A 24,556-nucleotide genomic window follows, 5' to 3' on the forward strand; every position below is an offset into this window, starting at 1 on the left:
GTATGAGGCAGAAAACTTCAGATTTAATAACCGGAGCCAAGATCCATTACTTCCTCAGAGTTCGCCGCAGTGGCAGCAGAATTAAATAGTTTAACATTTAACCTGAAAGTGTGCTGTTTCTGCAGGTTTAATTAAGAAAAAGGCTACCCACTCTAACTTGGCTGTTTGCCAACATCCCATTTTGGTGTTAAAATTAAATTCAAGCTTTGTCTAAAGTGCCCCTCTTTTTCTTCTGTCAGTTTAACTAAATCAAGATCGAGTTAAACTGAGCTCCATGTCTGCACTCAGTTTTATTGTTTATCCTTTATTGGTTGTCTTTAAGGAGTACATTTTACGGATAATGTTAATTAGCTATTGACTTGACAAAGCTAGGGCAAGATATTGGCTAGTTAGTGGTCAATATCTGTGTGGTGGGATGGAGATGCAAAACTCTCCTTCCCTCCGGTAGTCTGCAGGTCACCCTTGGGCAAGGTGTAGCACCTGTTTGACCTCCTTCCACCACCACCCCCCCCCCCCGATCAGTGTCACGTGAAGTCATGGGAGCTGGTAGTGGATGGTCCTTTGAGCAACTGGTGCATATCACAATTCCTGGTTATGCGACCACTGACACTCGGCAGACATCTCTGAAGAGTCATTGATAATGGCTGAGGTCACCTGTCTTGAAAAGACACTTCCCAGAAGAAGGCAATGGCAAACCACTTCTGTAGAAAAAAAAAAGCCAAGAGCAATCATGGGCATGAAAAGACCATGATCGACCACGTCATACAACACAGCACATGATGAGTGAGTGGCCATTGAACTGGCCATACTTGATCATCAAAGTGAGAGATCCCCTTTGATTAAACATAGCACTGAACCCCAGTTCACCTGGAATAAAAGGTATAGAACAAAGTCTTGGGAGTCTGACTGAAGTTGAAGTGCCATTGACATTAGGCGTGACTAAGGCTGCAACTGTTCTGAGGTGGAAGTTGTGGGCTTGAGACTCACTCCAGAGATCTTAAAATAGACTCCACAAAAGAACAGAAATATGCTTCATGATATTGCCCTTGGATATTGACACCGCCAAGCCAATGTGCTCACATTCCAGCTCCAATTATTTGACGAATAAGAGAGGGATCTCATTTAAACCTACTGGACATTGAAAGGCTTAGAGCGGACATGGAGAGTGTTTTCAATAGTGGTAGAATTTAGGATCAGGGGGCACAGCCTCAGAATTGAAGTGTTCCTTTAGAACAGAAATGAGGAGGTATTGGCCAAGATGGGTGGAGGGACAGACAGTGTTGAGGAAGCAGCAAGGCTACAGAACGGCTTGGGTAGATTAAGAGAATGGAGTACAGTGTTGGGAAGTGTATGGTTATGCACTTTGATAGAAGAAATAAAAGCATAGACTATTTTCTAAATGGAAAGGAAGTTCAAAAATCTGAGGTACAAAGGGTCTTGGAAGTCCTTGTGCAGGATTCCCTAAATGTTAATTTGCAGATTTAGTTTCTGTTGAGGAAGACAAATGCAACGTTAGCATTCATTTTGAGAGGACTAGAGTATAAAAGCAAGGACATAATGTACAGACTTTATAAGGCACTGGTGAGGTATTGGTATGTGGAGTATTGAGAGCAGTTTCGGGCCCCTTATCTAAGAAAATATATCCTTACAGTGGAGAGGGTTCAAAGGATGTTTAAAAAATGATTCCAGGATTGAAAGGCTCATCATAAGACATAGGAGCAGAAGTAGGCCATTTGGCCCATTGAGTCTGCTCCACCATTCAATCATGGCTGATCTAATTCTTTCAGTCATCCCCACTCCCCTGCCTTCTCACCATACTCTTTGATGCCCTGGCTAATCAAGAACCTATCTATCTCTGCCTTAAATGCACCCAATGACTTTGCTCCACAGCTGCTCATGGCATCAAATTCCACAGATTTACCACCCTCTGACTAAAGCAAATTATGCACTTATCACTTGCCCACAGTGCACACTGCAATTTAGGGGGGAAAAGCCCTGGAGATTTTGATTTGCCCGTTCCACTACTTGGCCAATTTTCAGTGTGCACTCAAAGATCAGGTTTACCTCTGCTCCCCAATTCCTGTGAATATGGCAGTCACTGATCCCACGCACTAACCCATTCCTTGGTACTTTATGTGAGAAATCGGTCTAGAATAACTTCCTCAATTCAGCTAAAACTCAGTAACAGATTCTACTAAACATGAATCAAATCTAAACCTTTGCATGATGTTGTTTCACTTTGGATTAATATAGTTAATCTGCAAATATAATCCAGTTGCTTATCTTTTTATTACCAAGCTCAGCTGCTGTAACAACATCCCCTGCTCTAATTAGATAGACATCTGTTTATTTTCATCATTGTTTGCAGAAAAAATGTATGCTTATACCTCACATATTCCTCTTTATCTGGGTTTGAGAGTCAAATGCATACATAGAGCAGTATAGACCTTTCAGCCCATGATATTGTTTGACCCTTTAACCTGCTGTACGATCAATCTAACCCTTCCCTCTTGTATAGTCCTCCATTTTCCTTTCATGTTTATGCATATCTAAGCATCTCTTAAATCCCCCTAATGTATCTGTATCTAGCATTCCAAACCCTATCACTCTCTGTGAATTTTTTAAAAATCTACCTTTGACACCCTCCTGTACTTTTCTCCCAACACCTAAAAGTAGCCATTTCCATGCTGGGGGGAAAGGTCTCTGGCTGTCCACTTGATCTTATCATCTTATCATCATTTACGCCTCTGTCAAGTCACCTCTTATCCTTCTCTCCAAAGAGAAGCCCTAGCTTGCTCAACCTATCTTCATAAGACAAGCTCTCTAATCCAGGCAGCATCCTGGTAAATCTCTTCTGTATTCACTCTAAAGCTTCCACATCTGTTTGAGTCTTGAGTCATGGCCATTTCCCTACTCTTAAATTTTAACTTGCTGCAGGGTAGTTAGACTTTCTTCTCTCTTCCCTTCAGTATTTCTTAAAATTTCTCCTCCATGCTCACTAGCTTTGGAACAATATTCTTTTTTTCAATGTCTTATCCTCCCCCTTTTAACAGTATAGTGAGTTTTGTCCTTTAGGAAGCTTCACACCTTTTAACCACTAAAGATATTGACTAAGGTGCTATCTGTTACAAACATAGGATATGCTCCCAAAAACACTATGACCCCATGACCAAAGTAGAGAATGATCTATACATGTTTAAAAATTTCCCCTCTGGTTGGGTGAGACAAGAACTAGAGGCCTTAGGTATAGGCTGGCAGGTGAAATACTTGAGGGGAATCTAAAGAGGAGCTCGGGGCAAGTATGGAATGAGCTGCCAGTAGAAATGGTAGATGAATATATGCTAAATTTTATTTGTCACATGTACATTGAACCATACAGTGAAATGTTTGTTTGCACCAATGACCAACAAAATCCATGGATGCACTGGGGGTGACTGCAAGTGTCTCCATGCAACAATGCATGCTCACAACTTACTAACCTTAATTGATATGTCTTTGGAAAGAAACCCACACAGCCACGAGGAAAATGTAAAAGGTCCTTTTACATTTACATTAAATAAAAGTTTGGCTGGGTACATGGACAGAGGGGTTTAGAGGGATATGGTCTGTGTGCAGGTAAATAGGACTAAGCAGAAGACCAGGATGATCGGTGTGGACTAATAGGGCCAAAAGGCCTGTAGTGCTCAGATTCTATGACTGTACATGTACTGTACTTTACCTTCCTTCCCCTCTCTTTACCAATACCCAGCAAACTTTATGATTTTTCAAACAACAAAATAAAATTCTTTTATAATTTGAATCACTTCCTTCACTCCTTCAGGGAATATTTTGGATCAGACCCCATCAGTTCTTTTATAAAATTTAATCTCCATGCTGTGAAGGCCAGTGTAAATTAGAATCCAGCAGTAAGATTTGGCTTTGAACTGTTGCAGTCTCTGTAGTAAAGGGACTTACACTGATGAAGAGATTGTGATATTTACACTGATTATGTTAAGGGTGACAAGAACAGGAACTTCAAAAGTTCAAAGTAAACTTGTTATAGAAGTACATCATATAGAATGCTGAGATCCACATTTTATGTGGGTATTCACTGTGAATACAAAGAAACACACTGAATTTAATTGACTTTATTACTTACATCCTTCATATACATGAGTAAAAATTACGTTATGTCTCCGTCTAAATGTGTAATGTGCAATTATAGTAATTTATACTAAATACTTTGTACAACAAGATAGTCAATATAACATAGAACGACAGTTGCATCAGCACGAATTAATCAGTCTGATGGCCTGGTGGAAGAAGCTGTCCTGGAGCCTGTTGGTCCTGGCTTTTATGTTGCGGTACCGTTTCCCGGATGGTAGCAGCTGGAACAGTTTGTGATTGGGGTGACTCGGGTCCCCAGTGATCCTTCCGGCCCTTTTTACACACCTGTCTTTGTAAATGTCCTGAATAGTGGGAAGTTCACATCTACAGTCCTGTGATTGAGGGAGGTAAAGTTCCCATACCAGGCAGTGATGCAGCCAGTCAGGATGCTGTCAATTGTGCCCCTGTAGAAAGTTCTTAAGATGTGGGGGCCCATACTAAACTTCTTCAACCGTCTGAGGTGAAAGAGACGTTGTTGTGCTTTTTTTTCACCACACAGCTGGTATGTACAGACCATGTGAGATCCTCGGTTATGTGTATGCCATGGAACTTAAAGCTGTTCACCTTCTCAACCCCAGGTCCATTGATATCAATAGGCGTTAGCCAGTCTCCATTCCTCCTGTAGTCCACAACCAGCTCCTTTGTTTTTGCCACATTGAGGGAGAGGTTGTTTTCTTGACACCACTGTGTCAAGGTGGTGACTACGTCTCTGTAGGCTGCCTCATTATTATTTGAGATTAGGCCAATCAATGTAGTATCATTAGTAAATTTAGTTAGCAGATTGGAGCTGTGGTTGCAACACAGAGTAAAGTGGGGGGGCTTAGGACATTAGAATCAATAAAAGACTGCACCCAATAAGATAGACAAACAACCAGTAGCAAAAGACAACAAAATGTGTAAATACAAAAGGAGTAATAATAATAAATAAGCAATAATTATAAGAGAACATGGATGATGCAAGTTCTGTCCCAAGTTAGTTCTTGTCCTTTTAAGTAGAACTAGCTACCTATAGAGTCATACAATATAGTAACTGGCCCTTTAGCCAACTGAGTTGGTACTGATTATCAAGCACCATTTACGAGAATCCCATTTTGTTCTTCCCTCACATTCCTAATGATTCATCCACACACTAGGAACAATTTACAATGGCCAATTATCCTGTCAATTGTTGGGATATAGCAGGAAACCAAAACTTCCAGGGAAACCCATGTGGTCACAGAAGAACATGTAAACAAAAAACATGGAAGGTGGTACAGTAGTGCCAGCAATTCCACCCTGTGACAGAGTGGGTTTCCTCCCACTTTCCAAGGACATATGGGTTGTGAGGTTAATTAGTCACATAGGTGTAATTGTGGGCTCATGGGTTCTCTGGACCAGAATAGCCTGTTACCGTGCTGTATCCCTAAATTTAAAAAAAATCCCAGTTTATTTTCCCCACATTTTCATCCACTAACCCAATCACTCAGGTGGCCAATTTGCCAACCAATTAGCACATTGCTGGGACATGGAAGGAAACGACATTCCTCAGGAGAAACTCACATTGTCACAGTCTGACCATCAAGATTAGGGTGGTCAGGGTTGGAACTGGGCCGCTGGAGCTGTGAAGCAGAGGCTCTAAGAGACACAAAATAAAATAGTTGCTGGATCAAAACAGAAATTAAAGATCACAGGAACAAGCAAATAAACTTGCCCTTTGTTTAAGGATGTTTATTTTGCTCATTTGATGTTCGCGTGGTGGTTCAGTTAAGTTCTTCAACAAAACTTGTCTAACAAATATTTCTCAGTGTTGAACATGCAGATCATGCGGTGAGTTCAATTCTCCACCTGTATTCCTGGCTCCATCACTTCAAATCATTCAATTGTGACCTCCTGGAGTATTGTATGCAGTTCTGGTCACCTACCTACAGAAAAGATATTAATGAGATCGAAAGAGTACAGAAAAAATTTAGAAGGATGTTGCCTGACTTGATGATGATATAGGCAAAGGTTTAATAGGTTAGGACTTTATTCCTTGGAGTATTGGAGAAGGAGGGGAGATTTGATGGAGGTATACAAAATTATGAGGCATATAGATAGGGTAAATGCTAACAGGCTTTTTCCACTTGGGTGAGGCTGGAACTAGGGTAAAATACCTAAGGCAAATCTGAGGGGGAGCTTCATCACAGAGCATGGTGAGAGTGCGGAATGAGCTGCCAGCAGAAGTGGTGAATACACGTTTGATTTCAACATTTAAGAGAAGATTGAATAAGTACATGGATTGGAGGTGTATGAAGGGCAATGGTCCAGGGTCAAGGAAGGAAACAATTTAGCATGGAATTGATGGGTCGAAGGTCGCCTTCTGTGCTGTAGTGCTCTATGACCAGTCTACCGTTTAGCATCTGGTTTCAAACTTCAGTACTTTCTGGATAAACATTGTTCATCAAGTGAGTAGTTGTTATGTTATTCATACAACCTGACTGTGTTTTAATTACAGCTCATTGGATCTCAACAGTCTCTATTGTTTATAATTCTCTGCAATTAAATCAATTATAGAACCTTCAATCATTAAATGTGTCCTAATCCTGTAGATTAGTGGTTAAATTACTTGACTAGCATGGCAGCTGGAGAAAAGATTAATATCTTTATTTTTCTAATTTGAGTGCAAGTATTTTTTATTTGAGTTCACATACAGTGGATTACATTTAATTGGGCCATCAGTTAATTGAGGCAGCCATTTATTTGGGGCAACTCTTAAAGAACAAAAACTAATCAGAAAATAGCCAGGATTCCCTTCATTTATTTGGGACACTATGTTGCTCACCAGTTTAAGATGGTGCTGGTGAAGTAAAGTGACGACTTGCTGGCAGGAAACACAACTATTAACTACTCAATTATTCACACCTTTTCTTGAAAACAATTACTGCTATCGATAGTCTGGAACTTCCCTTTTGGAGTTGAGCTTTGAACCATCTGTTCGATCTGGCATTTTTTTTGCAGTGAACTGAAGTCTTGAAAGTGCTGGACGGTTGCGATGTGTGCGGAATGACTTGAGATGGCGGGGCCCAAGCCTGAGAGCAGGGAACAAGCCAACGTTTGGCTGCTAGAGTGGATTTGGAGGCGATTCGAAGCAGTGTAACCCAGGCAAGGCAGAGCCAAGGTTCTGAAATTTAAGCACTGGGCCAGATTGGAAAGGTCGGGTACGGGCTGAATTAAGGTAGTGAATCCCAGGCCCAAGAGCGTATCGAAGCAGCAGGGTATGGGTCTGAGAGCAAGGGTCGACCTGCTGTTTGGCTGATTAAGTACTGGGCCAGGTTGAAAAGGTCAGCATGTCAGAGCTGAAGGAGAGGGAAGGGCCAGTGTTCAGCTCACTACTTTGTGAGGTTTACTCGTCTCTGCGCTGTACTGAGGCTGTGACCTGCAAATAATGACCTCCTGAATTGGCTGTGGACTCACTTTCGTGAACTTCAGTTCTGAATGATATTTGCTTACTTTCATTGTTTGCACAATTAGTTTTTTTTCTGCACATTGGGTGTTTGACAGTCTTCTTTTTCTTAATGGGTTTTATTGGGTTCCTTTATTTTGTGTCTGCCTGTAAGGAGACGAATCTCAAAGTTGTATATAGTATATATGCTTCGATAATGAATGTACTTTGAACGTAATTGGGACAGGAGACTTTGGCATACGGTTTCTAACTAGCATCAGTTTTGTGTATTTATATGGGCATTAGACACTACACCATGCTTAGAGTGAACAGTTTTGAATTGGTGTCAGTTGCATGTGTTTGCATTCAAAAAGCAGTGATTTTTATCACTGATAGTTGGCAATAAATAAGCAGTAAGACAATTTAGAACTGTTTTACTCACTGCAGTTTCAAGGCTTGGAAATGCCAGAAATGAAAATTAAACTACTTAGCAATTTCAAGTTAGGAACTACGAAGAATTTGAAGGTATCGACAATCATCTTTTATGTTACAATGAAAATGAAGATTTGGAAGATGCAATTATCAAAAACATTGTATGATGGCAGACCAATAACTATACTAAGTGTCTGCACTGACTTTGTTCATTTACTGTCAATCAAAAGAACACTGGATGAATTCCTCCATCGATAACTATAAGGAAATTATACAGTTTTGTAGTACTGTTGTAATATTGGTAGTTTCTATTTTTTCCTGTATTTCATTTAATTACAGAATTTGTTACTCAGTTAAATGGTAGTTTGTCTCTTTATATACTTTAAAATTAGTTTCCATGAAACTTCAGCTAATTGGGGCAGCCGTTTAACTGGGCCAAAATGTACCGGTCCCAATCCATCCCAATTAACCAGAATTCTCTATTATTCTTATTGGGGAGTTTTGCATCAGAAATTATCTCTGTAAAAGTGCCATTTTGATGCAGCCTATTTACTAATGTTGTTTCAAGGAAGGGAACCCTAATCTGGATTTCCAGCATCAGAGTTTGGCTTTGAACAAGGTTATCTGAGAAGTTACTGTAGTTACAGTAACTTCTCAGATAACCTTGTTCAAAGCCAAACTCTGTCAAAGAATTGGAAACTGAGATGGTCTGTATCTTAGTGGTAATGGCACTCTCTCCCCTTTACAGAATAGCAAGAACAGATTCCGCAGGCCAGTTACCTTCTGCCCCACCAGCTTTTCCACTTTCTATAAATCATTCATCACAAGTTCCATCAGCTTTGTTGAATTCTGATGGTTTTTAATCCAAGGTTCTTTTGGAAGTCAAGAGAGAGGGAAAAAAAACTTGTTGCTTCATGATCATTTTATTAAGCACTAGTAGAACGAAGCAAATTAGAAACTGAGGAGCAGATGCTATTATCCTAAAACAAAGAACAGGGCAAAGACTAAAAGACAGTGGGGCCTCGTGTTCAGCCCTTTTTATACCATAGATGAGAAACATTCCATTCAAATTTGTAGGTAAGAATTAAGCAATCAGATAGCCCCTATTCAAATAATGAAGCACCAAAGCTAATCGAACAGCTTTAACAAGGTTCCACATCTTTCCCCTCCTCTCTCCTTTTCAATATTCCAAAGGGATCTCAAAGGGAGTAGTAGCTGGATTCTCTCTTGTTGGATAACGCCACTGTCTGGCACTTGTGTGGCACCTATCATCCCAAGTCCGGATATTGTCCAGACTTTGCTGCATTTAGCCGTGGATGCTTTGTTGCTTAAGGAAATGTGCAAGGTGCAGAACACTACACTACTCCTTCTGACCTTACATTTCTAAAGCTCTTAACTAGCCACTGCCATGAAAATCAGTGAATCAAAATGAACCAGTCACTAACAAAGACATGAGACTGCAGATGGTAGTATCTGCAGCAACAAATGATCTGCTGGAGAAACTCAGTGGATCGAGCAGCATGTGTAGGAGGAAAAAGATTGTTGCTGTTTCAGGAATTTTCCTGATGCAGGGTTTGACCTGAAATGTTGACAGAAGCTGCTCAACCCTGGAGGGAAAGAGGTAGATTGGTCACCTTTTCCTTCTTGAGCCTATCACCCCTGCTGGGGCATAGGCCGCCGATTGCAGCTTGCCAGAGTCCTCTGTCTTGGGCCAGTCTTTCAAGATGTAGCCCATCAAAGATTCTTCCTCTCCCAGGGATGAAATCTTTGGAGCTTCTGTTGGTGTTTCTGTAGCTCTGGGTTTTACAGGCTGGGCTTGTGCCCAGCGTCACTTTATAGACATATAATCAACCTATCTACGGTACATAAGCTACCTTATGTACTTGCATTTATTGTGTTTTTTATTATTATTGTGTTCCTTATCACACTGTGTTTTTGTGTTGCATCAGATCTGGAGTAACAATTATTTCATTCTCCTTTACATTTGTGTTCTGGAATGACATTAAAGAACCTTGAGTAATCTTGAGTTGAGTACATGGTTTGTGAAATGTGTATCTAGGGTCCTAGATTTATCTCTGTGGCTAAGTAGTTGAATTGATCAGTGGAATTTTGTTTGACTTTCACTTTTTCATATCTTATAAACACTGCTCTATTTATAAAATAACCCTTTATTTTTATTCTGCCTTTAAAAATTTCTTTGTGATTTGTTCTGTTGTGGCAACAAGAACAGTACACAGTTGCTGGAAGAAGAAGCAGTTTAAGTAGGAGCCACAATATTGCTCTGCTGATATTCAAAGGCAAAATAAAATTTATTATCAAAATATCTCTACTTTGCCATATACTACCTTGAGGTTTATTTTCTTGCAGGCATTTACAGGAAAATAAATATAATAGTATTTCCAAGAAAAAACTATACATAAAGCCTGACAAACAACCAATGTTTGGACCAAAGGATTGAAGTTCATTGCATCCTTACATTTTGTAATATATGTTCAAAGTAAATTTATTACCAAAGTACACATATATATTACCATGTGCTACCCTGAGATTCATTTTCTTGCAGATATTCACAGTAGAACAAAGAAATATAATAGAATCAATGAAAAACTACACACAAAGACTGACAAAGAACCAATGTGGAAATAAAGGCAAATTTTGCAAACACAAGAAAAAAATAATTAATAAATAAATAATAAAAGTTGGGGGTGTTGTGGGTAGTCTGGAGGGTTGTCAGAGGTTATAGCGCAACATCGATAGGATGCAGAACTGGAGGTTTTAAGGTGCTTGGAGGTAGTTGCAAGGGGGATGTCAGAGGTAAGTTTTTTACTCAGAGAGTGGTGAATGCATGGAATGCACTGCTGGCGACGATGGTGGAGGTGGATACAATAGGGTCTTTTAAGAGACTCTTGGATAAGTACATGGAGCATAGGAAAGTAGAGGGCTATGCAGTAGGGTAATTCTAGACAATTTCTAGAGTAGGTTCTAGGTCAGCACAACATTGTGGGCCAAAGGCCCTGTAATGTGCTGTAGATTTTTACGATCTATGTTCCAAATATAGAGAACATAAGTCAAAGAAAGTGAGTCCACAGGTTGTGGAATCAGTTCAGTGTCCAAGTGAGTAAAGTTATATGAATGTTTATAGCCTATTACTATTATTCTTTCTCCAGTTAGAAACATAGAAACATAGAAAATAGGTGCAGGAGTAGGCCATTCGGCCCTTTGAGCCTGCACCGCCATTCAGTATGATCATGGCTGATCATCCAACTCAGAACCCTGCACCAGCCTTCCCTCCATACCCCCTGACCCCCCATAGCCACAAGGGCCATATCTAACTCCCTCTTAAATATAGCCAATGAACTGGCCTCAACTGTTTCCTGTGGCAGAGAATTCCACAGATTCACCACTCTCTGTGTGAAGAAGTTTTTCCTAATCTCGGTCCTAAAAGGCTTCCCCTCTATCCTCAAACTGTGACCCCCCGTTCTGGACTTCTCCAACATCGGGAACAATCTTCCTGCATCTAGCCTGTCCAATCCCTTTAGGATCTTATACGTTTCAGTCAGATCCCCCCTCAATCTTCTAAATTCCAATGAGTACAAGCCCAGTTCATCCAGTCTTTCTTCATATGAAAGTCCTGCCATCCCAGGAATCAATCTGGTGAACCTTCTTTGTACTCCCTCTATGGCAAAGATGTCTTTCCTCAGATTAGGGGACCAAAACTGCACACAATACTCCAGGTGTGGTCTCACCAAGGCCTTGTACAACTGCAGTAGTACCTCCCTGCTCCTGTACTCGAATCCTCTCGCTATAAATGCCAGCATACCATTCGCCTTTTTCACCGCCTGCTGTACCTGCATGCCCACTTTCAATGACTGGTGTATAATGACACCCAGGTCTCGTTGCACCTCCCCTTTTCTTAATCGGCCACCATTCAGATAATAATCTGTTTTCCTATTTTTGCCACCAAAGTGGATAACTTCACATTTATCCACATTAAATTGCATCTGCCATGAGTTTGCCCACTCACCCAACCTATCCAAGTCACCCTGCATCCTCTTAGCATCCTCCTCACTGCTAACACTGCCGCCCAGCTTCGTGTCATCCGCAAACTTGGAGATGCTGCATTTAATTCCCTCATCCAAGTCATTAATATATACTGTAAACAACTGGGGTCCCAGCACTGAGCCTTGCGGTACCCCACTAGTCACTGCCTGCCATTCTGAAAAGGTCCCGTTTATTCCCACTCTTTGCTTCCTGTCTGCTAACCAATTCTCCACCCACACCAGTACCTTACCCCCAATACCGTGTGCTTTAAGTTTGCACACTAATCTCCTGTGTGGGACCTTGTCAAAAGCCTTTTGAAAATCCAAATATACCACATTCACTGGTTCTCCCCTATCCACTCTACTAGTTACAGTTGATAATAATCGGTAAAAATCCTTGCCTTGGTCTGTTTAAATAGACAATGTAGAATCAGGGGAGGGGGAATATCTGGAGCTTGGAAAAGGTGATGTACAAATGCAAGCTCTGTATTTCAGTTGCCTTGACATGAGTCACACAAAGTGTCATCAAATTGTCCACATCTGGTTAGGGAGAAAGGAGCTTCCCCACACAATCCCAATTCTCAAATATGCCTTTCTGAAAATGGAGACAGGAAGTAAGGATTAGTCTTGCATTTTTCTCTTTCCTTGCATTGGGACAGAGGTTAGGTTTAGCAGTTCAATCAGCATGAAACAAAACACAGGCTTGTCTTACACTGTGCCAGTTGTGTGGGCCATGGACTCAGTTTCAGATCTGCAACCCCGCCAGTGTAAAAAAAAAATTTTTTAAAAAGCAATGATCTTGAAGGTAACTCACATATTTTTCTTCCTTCCAGCAGGGAAAGTATGCCAAAAGGAAAAGTAGATTCAAACGCTCAGATGGGAGCACATCCTCAGATACAACTTCCAACAGCTTTGTTAGACAGGTGAGTTGGCGTAAGCAGTGTGTGGCCTTGTTTAGTCAACATTCCAGTGGTCAGTTCTTCATGCTGTAGACTTTACTTCTTTAACAGTATTGAATTTCTGTTTAACTGGTCACTTCCAGCGTTTCGAGACTCACTGCTGCAATGTATATCAGTGGTTCCTCTACTGTTTTGCCAAGTGGTTCCTCTACTGTTTTGCCTGTCCTGGCTGGGTGGGGGCCAATTGTGTGCACCTGATGTTCAATAGATACAATTGTACTTTTGACATGATGGGCAGGGTTTTAAATCTGCCCTCCCCCCTCCCCAGAACTGTGTTTGTTTATTTTTCTCATGATCTTATTTAATGATTAATTTTGATTCTTGTACTGCACACTTTGGCTTGCAAATTCTGTGTTCTTTGTGTCAGGAATTCTAGAGAAACCTTTCATTCCATATGCCTTTCCAAATTGCCTCTGGGAGCCTTTATAGGCAACTGCTGTTACCTTGACAGCAGTCCACCTCACCACACTGGGCATAACTAGGTGACAACCAAAAGCAGTAGCCATCCGGAGCATAGTACAAATCCGTGCATCCTAAGCTAAAATATTGGGAGGAGGCCATGTTGTTGTTATTCAAGGCACAACATTGTCAGAAAGAAAGTAAACCTTTGTGTATTCACACACATAATATTGTGAATCTTAGTGGTAATACTTGCCTGGAATTTCATCTTGACTGGTGTTGCTAAATGAGCTCTTCTCCCTAGTTTTTTGCTCCATTGAAGACAATTTTGGAAGAGATTTGTAGTGGGCTGTGGAATGGGGTGAAATTCTCACCACTTCTTGCTAAACACCCTGAAACACATATTAGTGGCTCTGTTGTCTGGTACTTCAATGTTATTTATGAGTGATTTGCTTGGATGATGTTTCCATCTCCTCTCCATCCCTTCTATTGACCAGTTGCAGGATGTATCAAAATGAGAGACCCAGAGTGAAAACGTAAGACTTTCAAGTGGGACTGGGTCACCCCACTTCAACTTTGTCTGTCACACAAGATTATAAATGGATTTTAATCAAAAGCCTTTTCTGGAGGATCTCAGTGAGTCGAGCAGCATCTGTGTGGGGCAGTGGGGAGGTGTGTGGGAGTAGAATTGTCACCATTTCAATCTGAGAACCTGCATCAGAAGTGCAAGTAGAAAGGGGAGATAGCTAGTGTAAGTTGCCATTTCTGAAATGTCCTCATCAAGCATTACTGGAGTGGTGGGCTTACTTGGCCTTTACTCGATGGGGTTTGGGTTACTAGACCTTTTGGGTGGCTGAGATGTTAATGGTATGAGTGTCTGCAAACCTCAGAGCATTGTGACAGAACCTGTTAACTGGACTGGTCTCTCAGTTGGCATCTAAACAACAGGGATGGGAGATTGACAGACTGACAAGTCTCCAAGTCACTTTGTCCTTCGAATTGTAGACATTTGTAGAGTCTCAGCACCTGAGGTAAAAGGAAAAAGTTGTCCTTTTTGTAAATTGTTGGTCAAAGGTGTGGGCATTTTGCAACATGTGAAGGAGATCCCCTTACCTAGTTTTCACATCAGTTGGAAAGATGCTGATGATAGGTGTTGTCAACCTCAGCTGTGTTAATAGCACTTCTGGCCAGATTTGGAAAGTTGGTACAGAAGTCCCATTCCAGAGGCTTGAACGTAGAATGAAAACTGATGGTGTGGTATAGTGCACAGTCAGAGGAGCTGTCCTTTGGGTTGAGGATAGAAGATGCCATGACACTATGTTCAAGAGGATCTGGAGGTCCAAGCCACTAATGCAGCAATTGTTCAAGAGTGAGCTGCCTTAACAACTATCGCCCGGTAGCACTCACATCTACAGTGATGAAATGCTTTGAGAGGTTGGTAATGACTAGACTGAACTCCTGCCTCAGCAAGGACCTGGACCCATTGCAATTTGCCTATCACCACAATAGGTCAATGGCAGATGCAATCTCAATGGCTTTCCACACGGCTTTAGACCAGATGGATTACATAAACAACTATGTCAGGATGCTGTTCATCAACTATAGCTCAGCATTTAATACCATCATTCCCACAATCCTGATTGAGAAGTTGCAGAACCTGGGCCTCTGTACCTCCCTCTACAATTAGATCCTTGACTTCCTAACCGGAAGACCACAGTCTGTGTGGATTGGTGATAACACATCCTCCCTGCTGATGATCAACACTGGCGCACCTCAGGGATGTGTGCTTAGCCCACTGCCCTACTCTGTCTATACCCATGACTGTGTGACTAGGCATAGCTCAAATACCATCTATAAATTTGCTGATGATACAACAATTGTTGGTAGAATCTCAGGTGGTGACGAGAGGGCATACAGGAGTGAGATATGCCAACTAGTGGAGTGGTGCTGTAGCAACAACCTGGCACTCAACGTCAGTAAGACGAAAGAGCTGATTATGAACTTCAGGAAGGGTAAGACGAAGGAACACATACCAATCCTCATAGAGAGATTAGAAGTGGAGAGAGTGAGCAGCTTCAAGTTCCTGAGTGTCAAGATCTCTGAGGATCTAACCTGGTCCCAACATACTGATGTAGTCATAAAGGCAAGGCAACAGCTATACTTCATTAGGAGTTTGAAGAGATTTGGCATGACAACAAATACACTCAAAAACTTCTATAGATGTACCGTGGAGAGCATTCTGACAGGCTGCATCACTGTCTGGTATGGAGGGGGGCGCTATTGCAAAGCACCGAAAGAAGCTGCAGAGGGTTTTAAATCTAGTTAGCTCCATCTTGAGTACTAGCCTACAAAGTACCCAGGACATCTTCAGGGAGTGGTGTCTCAGAAAGGCAGCGTCCATTATTAAGGACCTCCAGCACCCAGAGCATGCCCTTTTCTCACTGTTACCATCAGGTAGGAGGTACAGAAGCCTGAAGGTGATTCAGGAACAGCTTCTTTCCCTCTGTCATCCAATTTCTAAATGGACATTGAACCCTTGGACACTACCTCACTTTTTTTAATACAGGTATACAGTATTTCTGGTTTTTTGCATGTTTTTAATCTATTCAATATATGTATACTGTGTTGATTTACTTATTTATTTTTCTTCTATATTATGTATTGCATTGAACTGCTGCTGCTAAGTTAACAAACTTCACGTCACATGCCTGTGATAATAAACCTGATTCTGATTCGAATTATCAGAGCACTCTTTCTGGGATCTTATTGTGCACAGCAGTGCAAGTTCCCAGATTTTAGTGGTGAACAAACTTCTACATCTTGAGTAACACACACTAAATGTTGAAGGAACTCAGCAGGTCAGATGCTGCCTGACCTACTAAGTTCCTCCAGTATTTTGTGTGTGTTGCTCTGAATTCCCAACACCTGCAGAATCCGTTGTGTTTATGAGACACCTCGAGATCATTAGTGGCACTTCAGAAATGTGAGTCTGTCTGTTTCTTCGAATAACTACATTAACCAGTTGCCCAAAAGGCAGAGGGTAGGATAGCATTTGATTAATGTTCCAAGTTAAACCCCTACTAAGAGCAAGCATAATATGGAGCCCCGTAATTTTGCAGAACAGTTGGATTTTCTGTTTTTAAAAAAAAGTAATTAAAGGTTGCACAACGTGCTGGAGATGGAATACAAGATCTTAAGCGGCAAACAACCTCCTCCCTGGTGTGCAATTATTAAGTAATTCAAACTTTGAAATGAAGCCTCCAATGCCAAGCAATTCCAGCAGCGCAGGGCATGCTTGGAGATCCATTTTATAGATGGATATTTTTATGGGCTCTGAGATGGATTATTTTATGAAGAGCTCAGAAATAAAGCAAATCCATCTGTGTGTAATGAGCAGTTCCAGTCCTTACGTGAGTGTTGACTCCCTGCCAGTTCAACTTATTTGTAAAAGTGTAGCTTTTAAGCTTGGAATTTTCACCATGAGCTTTTGAAAGATGTCTTTCCATGGTTGCAGTGATGAGGCAGCTCACTGTTGGAGTTGTACAGAAGAGATGCAGGCTCCTCAGTCCACCATGCCTATGCTGATCATAAAGTGCCCATCTTTATCAATCCTATTTACCAATTTCTAGTGCCTAGCTTTCTCTGCCTTGGCATTTCAAGTGCTTGAATGTTGTGATAGTCTCTGCCTCTGCCCCATTCAGACAGTGTTCCATTTTTCTATCACCAGAAAGGTTCTTCCTCAGATTCCCTCTCAAACTCTTTTCCCCTTACCCTAACACATGCCTTCTAGTTCTATAAGGGAAAGGTTTCCCTCTATCTGACCCTTCTATGCTCCTCATAATTTTGAATACTTGTTAAAATCCAATTGTGTCCCCCCCACCCCAAGGAAAACAATCCCAGCCTCTCTAGTCTCTTCTCACTGACAACATCCTGGTGGATCTCCTCTGCACTTTTTCCAGTGCAATCATGACCTATTAATTACTTTTTAACTGAAGCATATGAGGTTTATAATCGTTAATGACTGGGTATTTTAGGTTATGTTTATTGACTGGATGAATTCATGCTTCCAAAAGACTTTAGAACATAGAATACTATAGCACAGAACAGGCCCTTTGGCCCATGATGACATGTTGACCTTTTAACCTACTCTAGGATCAATCTAGCCCTTGCCTCCAACATAACCCTCCATTTTTAAAAAAAAAAATCATCCATGTGCCTATTTTAGAGCTTCTTAAATACCACTAATTTATCTACACCCCTGGCAGGGCTTTAGATGCCACAGCAACACACATCAAAGTTGCTGGTGAACGCAGCAGGCCAGGCAGCATCTCTAGGAAGAGGTACAGTCGACGTTTCAGGCTGAGACCCTTCGTCAGGACTAACTGAAGGAAGAGTGAGTAAGGGATTTGAAAGCTGGAGGGGGAGGGGGGAGATGCAAAATGATAGGAGAAGACAGGAGGGGGAGGGATGGAGCCAAGAGCTGGACAGGTGATAGGCAAAAGGGGATATGAGAGGATCATGGGACAGGAGGCCCAGGGAGAAAGACAAGGAGGGGGGACCCAGAGGATGGGCAAGAGGTATATTCAGAGGGACAGAGGGAGAAAAAGGAGAGTGAGAGAAAGAATGTGCGTATAAAATTAAGTAACAGATGGGGTACGAGGGGGAGGTGGGGCATTAGCGGAAGTTAGAGAAGTCGATGTTCATGCCATCAGGTTGGAGGCTACCCAGACGGAATATAAGGTGTTGTTCCTCCAACCTGAGTGTGGCTTCATCTTTACAGTAGAGGAGGCCGTGGATAGACATGTCAGAATGGGAATGGGATGTGGAATTAAAATGTGTGGCCACTGGGAGATCCTGCTTTCTCTGGCGGACAGAGTGTAGGTGTTCAGCAAAGCGGTCTCCCAGTCTGCGTCGGGTCTCGCCAATAGATAAAAGCCCACATCGGGAGCACCGGACGCAGTATATCACCCCAGCCGACTCACAGGTGAAGTGATGCCTCACCTGGAAGAAGAATGATAGTAGGTAAGTAGCTGTTCCTGCACCTGGTGGTGTGGGACTTTCAGGCTTCTGAACCTCCTGTCCAGTGGCAGCAAAGTAGATTAAATGTGCAGCCTGCACTTCAAGTTCAGAATCAAAATCAGGTCTAATATCACTGGCATATGTTGTGAAATTTGTTGTCTTTGCAGCAGCATTACATTGCAATACATAATAATGGAGAAAAAAAGCTGAATTACTGTGTGTGTATGTATATATGCATCGATCAAATAGTTAAATAAGTAGTGAAAAAAAGCAGTGAGGTAGTTTTCAGTGTCCATTCAGAAATTGGATGGTTAGATGGCAGGAGGGAAGAAACTTCCTGAATCACTGAGGCACAACACAGCCCCTGTACTCTCCTGTGGCCCACTGGTGTAGTGGGACACAATAATCAATCTTAGTAAGGTTGAAAAGACAGCAGGAGTCAAATGATTAGAGGGAGCGACTTCCCTCAATGGGGAAGAGCAGGATGAATTATTTAGGAGGAACTCTGTATATAGTTTTGTGTAATGAGCTTCCTGGAAGTAAACATGCATGACGATAGCTGGTTGAGCTTTCAATTAATCGTATACAAGTGTTTGATGTTTCCTCGGGTCATTAAGTGATATTTTAACTAGACACCTGATGCAAATCCACCTTTTTCTTCTTGCCAGCTAACCACCTTTTCATTGGTGGGACAATCTGTTGCCTTGGCAATGTGTTAGAGCCATGAAGAGGAAATAAGATGAGCTAATATTATTCTGCATATAGGAAACACAATTTTATTCAAGTCCACATCCCTTTTGCTCTCGTTTTGGATGGGTTGGATTGTAGTGAAGGGCTGAGGGAGTGCCGTTGCCCTTCATCCTATCAACATATACATGTTACTTCAAAACTAGACATAATCATCGATTCATACAGAGCAGTAATAGGCTCTTCAGCCCATTGAGTCTGAGCTGACAAATCTCATCACATTTTTAAAAATTTTCCTCACATTCTCATCAATTCATACCTGAACATGGAACAATACAGAGCAGGAACAGGTCCTTTGGCCCACAATGTTCTGCTGGACTAATTAACGCCTCCTTCCTACCCAAATGCCTCTGCCCTTGTAAAGTGATGAAGCAATTTCAAGGCTGAGACATTCCCACACAATGTTTTAAGAACAGCTTTTTCCTTTCCGCCATCAGATTTATGAGTGGTTCATGAACACTATCTCGCAATTCCTTTTTTTTACACTAATTATTTATTACTGTAACATATAATAATTTTTAATGTACTCTTTATGCCTACTGCCACAAAACAACAAATTTCATGACATAAACAGAAGCAATTCAACAGATGTTGGCAACCTCGAGCAACAGTAAGACAAGATTACTTCTTTACTCAGAGAGTGGTAGCTGTGTGTAACGAGCTTCCAGCAGAAGTGGTTGAGGCAGGTTCGATGTTGTCGTTTAAAGTTAAATTGGATAGATATATGGACAGGAAAGGAATGGAGGGTTATGGGCTGAGTGCAGGTCGGTGGAATTAGGTAAGAGTAAGAGTTCGGCATGGACTAGAAGGGCCGAGATGGCCTGTTTCTGTGCTGTAATTGTCATATGGTTATATATGGTTAAGATTCTGAAGGAGCTCAACAGGTCAGGTAGCTTCTATGAAGAGGAATTAACAGATGTTGTATTGAACTGAGACCCTTTATCAACAGTGGAAAGGAAGGGGGAAGAAACCAGAATCCTGACATATCAGTGATAATAAGCATCATTCTGCTATCATAAGTATTTTTGAACTTTTGGTTCATTATTGCAAAGTATCCTTTGGGTTTTACTGCAGAAAGTGCCCTGTGAAAATGGCTGAATGAGGTAGAGTTGTCAAGTCTCCTACTGTACTGTACATTGGGTGTCACTGTCACATTATCAACATAACCCATTGGAACCTTGCAAGCACTTTGCATAGAATAATGTGTCCTTTTTATTTTAAATGAGTTAACACCTCAATTAAATAATTAACTAAAGAAGAGATGATTTCATTCAGCATCGATTCAGTAATATCACCGTTTTCATGTTCCAGTCTGTGATCTCACTAAGTAGCACAATAAAATAGTAAATTCTATTCATTTGATGTTGTAAGAGGAATGGAAGAGGCTCTTAATGTTTGATTAGCCAGAACCAGATTCATTTACTTATCACATGTACATTAAAATAGACAGTGAAATGTCTTTTTCTATTAGTGGGGGAGTCTAGGGCCAGGGGGAACAGCCTCAGAATAAAAGGATGTTCCTTTAGAACAGAAATGAGGAAATTTTTAGCCAGAGAGTGGTGAATATGTAAAATTTATTGCCAGAAATGCCTGTGGAGGCCAAGTCATTGCATTTATTTAAAGCAGATGTTTCTTGATTAGTTAGGGTGTGAAAGGTTAAGTAGAAAAGGCAATAGAAAGAAGTTGAGAGGGATAATAAATCAGACACGATGGAATGAAGAAGAAGAAGAAGAAGAAGACTCGATGGGCCAAATGGCCTAATTCCACTCTTATGTCTTATGATCTTGTGTTAACAACCAACTCAACTTGAGAGTGTGCTGAGGGCAGTTTGCAAGTGTCATCACATATTCTAGCTGCCAACATAGTATGCCCGCAATATTCAACAGAATAACACCAGAAACAGGAACAAAACAAAACAACAGCAGCAAAGCAAGCCCCTTTCCCACCCTCCCTCCCAGACGGGCCTCCAGCAACAGGACAGGCCTCCTTCAGAGTCCTTGATCCCGGATGCTCAGATTCGCAAACATTGGCCCTTCAACCTTCATTCCCTGGCCCAGACTCTCAGATATCAATGTTTGAACTTCTGGACAGGCCAACCCAGGGGCTTCACTTTTGGGACCTCAACCTTTGGACTTGGTGGCTTTAGTCTTTAATCTTTGGGCTTTGACCTCTGATATTGACCCCAGGATGAGCCAATGATGGGATTTTGAAATCCAGTCCTTGCCCTCTGGACTCACCATAAAACAAAGGAGCAGAAGTCAGCCATTCGGCCCATTGAGTCTGCTCCACCGTTTTATTATGAGCTGATCCATTCTCCCATTTAGTCCCACTACCCCGCCTTCTCACCATAACCTTTGATGCCCTGGCTACTCAGATACCTATCAATCTCTGCCTTAAATACACCCAATGACTTGACCTCCACTGCCGCCTGTGGCAAGAAATTCCACAAATTCACCACCTTCTGGCTAAAAAAAAATTCTTTGCATCTCTGTTCTGAATGGGCACCCTTCAATCCTTAAGTCATGCCCTCTTGTACCACAATGGGAAACAACTTTGCCACATCCACTCTGTCCATGCCTTTCAATACTCGAAATGTTTCTATGAGGTCCCCCCTCATTCTTCTAAACTCCAAGGAATACAGTCCAAAAGTGGTCAAACGTTCCTCATATGTTAACCCTCTCATTCCCAGAATCATTCCAGTGAACCTTCTCTGAACCGTTTCCAATGTCAGCACATCCTTTCTTAAATAAGGAGCCCAAAACTGCCCACAGTACTCCAAGTGAGGTCTTACCAGTGCCTTATAGAGCCTCAACATCACATCCCTGCTCCTATACTCTATTCCTCTAGAAATGAATGCCAACATTGCATTCGCCTTCTTCACCACCGACTCAACCTGGAGGTTAACCTTAAGGGTATCTTGTACGAGGACTCCCAAGTCCCGTTGCATCTCAGAACTTCGAATTCTCTCCCCATTTAAATAATAGTCTGCCCATTTATTTCTTCTGCCAAAGTGCATAACCCGTAATTCCATGGGCTCTTATCCTGTTTAGCAGCCTCATGTGTGGCACCTTGTCAAAGGCCTTCTGAAAATCCAAATATACAACATCCACTGCATCTCCCTTGTCCGGCCTACTTGTACTTTCCTCAAGAAATTACAATAGGTTTGTCAGGCTGGGTTTTCCTTTAAGGAATCCATGCTGAGTTCTGCCTATCTTGTCATATGCCTCCAGGTACTCTGTAACCTCATCCTTGACAATCGACTGCAACAACTTCCCAACCACCGATGTCAAGCTAACAGGTCTATAATTTCCTTTTTGCTTCCTTGCCCCCTTCTTAATTAGTGGAGTGACATTTGCAATCTTCCAGTCCTCCAGAACCATGACAGAATCTATTGACTTTTGAAAGATCATTGCTAATGCCTCCGCAATCTCCACAGCTACTTCCTTCAGAACACAAGGGTGCATTCCATCTGGTCTGGGAGATTTATTTACCTTTAGACTATTCAACTTCCTGAGTACTTTCTCTGCCGTAATTGTGACTGCGCACACTTCTCTTCCCTGCCACCCTTGAGTGTCCGGTATACTGCTGATGTCTTCCTCAGTGAAGACTGATGCAAAATACTCATTCAGTTCCTCTGCCATCTCCTTATCTCCCATTACAATTTCTCCAGCATCATTTTCTATCGGTCCTATATCTACTCTCACCTGTCTTTTACTCTTTATATACTTCAAAAAGCTTTTAGTATCCTCTTTGATATTATTTGCTAGCTTCCTTTCATAGTTCATCTTTACCCTCTTAATGACCTTCTTAGTTTCCTTTTGTAATCTTTTTAAAAACTTCTCAGTCCTCTGTCTTCCCACTAATTTTTGCTTCCTTGTTTGCCTTCTCCTTTGCTTTAACTTTGGCTTTGACTTCTCTTGTCAGCCACAGTTGCATCCTTTTTCCATTCGAATATTTCTTCTTTTTTGGAATATATCTGTCTTGCACCTTCCTCACTTCTCGCATAAACTCCAGCCACTGCTGCTGTGCCGTCCTTCCCACCAGTGTCCCTTTCCAGTCAACTTTGGCCAGTTCCTCTCTCATGCCACTGTAATTTCCTTTACTCCACTGAAATACCGACACATCGGATTTCAGCTTCTCTTTCTCAAATTTCACAGTGAACTCAATCATGTTATGATCACTGCCTCCTAAGGGTTCCTTCACCTCAATCTCTCTAATCACCTCCAGTTCATTACACAATACCCAATCCAGTACAGCCGATCCCCTAGTGGGCTCAATAACAAGCTGTTCTAAAAAGCCATCTCGTAGACATTCTACAAGTTCTCTCTCTTGAGATCCAGTGCTGACCTGATTTTCCCAATCCACTCGCATGTCAAAATCCCCCACAGTTATCATAACACTGCCCTTCTGACAAGCCTTTTCTATTTCCTGTTGTAATTTGTAGTCCACATCACTGCAGCTGTTAGGAGGCCTGAATATAACTGCCATCAGGGTCCTTTTAACCCTGTGATTTCTGAGCTCAACCCATAAAGATTCTGCACCTTCCGATCCTATATCACCTCTTTCTAATGATTTAATATCATTTCTTACCAATAAAGCCACGCCTCCCCCTCTGCCTACCTTCCTATCCTTCCTATACACCGTGTATCCTTGGATGTTCAGCTCCCAGAGACATGCATCCTTTAGCCAATTCTCAGTGATGGCCACAATATCATACCTGCCAATCCGTAGCTGTATGACAAGATCATCCACCTTATTCCTTATGCTGCGTGCATTTAAGTATAACACCTTAAGACCAGTATTTGGTAATTTTTGCTTTGATTGCACTGCAACTTTATTGCACTGCAACTCATCCCAATGGCTGCAAATTTGCCCCATCACCTGCCTGTCCTTCCTGACATCTTTACTGTTCACTATCTTAGATTTATTTCTGTTTTCCCCCTCCTCTGGTCTATCATTCCGGTTCCCATCCCTCTGCCAAATTAGTTTAAACCCTCCCTAACAGCTCTATTAAACCTTCCCGCCAGGATATTGGTCCCCTTCGGGTTCAGGTGTAACCTGACCTTTTTGAACAGGTCATACTTCCCCCAGAAGAGATCCCAATGATCCAAGAATCTGAAGCCCTGCCCCCTACATCAGTCTCTCAGCCACGCATTCATCTGCCTGATCCTACTATTCTTGCCCTCGCTAGCACGTGGCACAGGTAGCAATCCCGAGATTACTACCATGGAGGTCCTGCTTCTCAGCTTCCTTCCTAACTCCTGGAAATCTCTCTTCAGGAACTCCTCCTTTGGAGGAGAGATGAGTGGCTGTTGTCTTTTTATTTTAAGGGGAATTTTGTCTGGGGTCACCTGTACATGCTATGAAATACAGATGTCAGGTATGTAGGGAAGAATAAAGGGTCCAAATTTGCC

General features: G+C 41.8%; 1 protein-coding gene across 2 annotated transcripts in view; it reads left to right on the forward strand.

Annotated features, from left to right (window-relative positions):
• cacnb1 (calcium channel, voltage-dependent, beta 1 subunit) overlaps positions 1-24,556 on the forward strand; it is a 374,637-nt gene that overhangs the window by 97,407 nt on the left and 252,674 nt on the right. For both annotated transcript variants that reach the window (XM_063038057.1, XM_063038058.1), the window contains exon 2: positions 12,852-12,941. In XM_063038057.1, coding sequence (XP_062894127.1) covers positions 12,852-12,941 — 90 coding nt within the window. The remainder of the gene's footprint in view (positions 1-12,851; positions 12,942-24,556) is intronic.

This window comes from Mobula hypostoma, chromosome X1 (genome assembly GCF_963921235.1).
Source record: "Mobula hypostoma chromosome X1, sMobHyp1.1, whole genome shotgun sequence".
Classification (NCBI taxonomy): Eukaryota; Metazoa; Chordata; class Chondrichthyes; order Myliobatiformes; family Myliobatidae; genus Mobula; species Mobula hypostoma.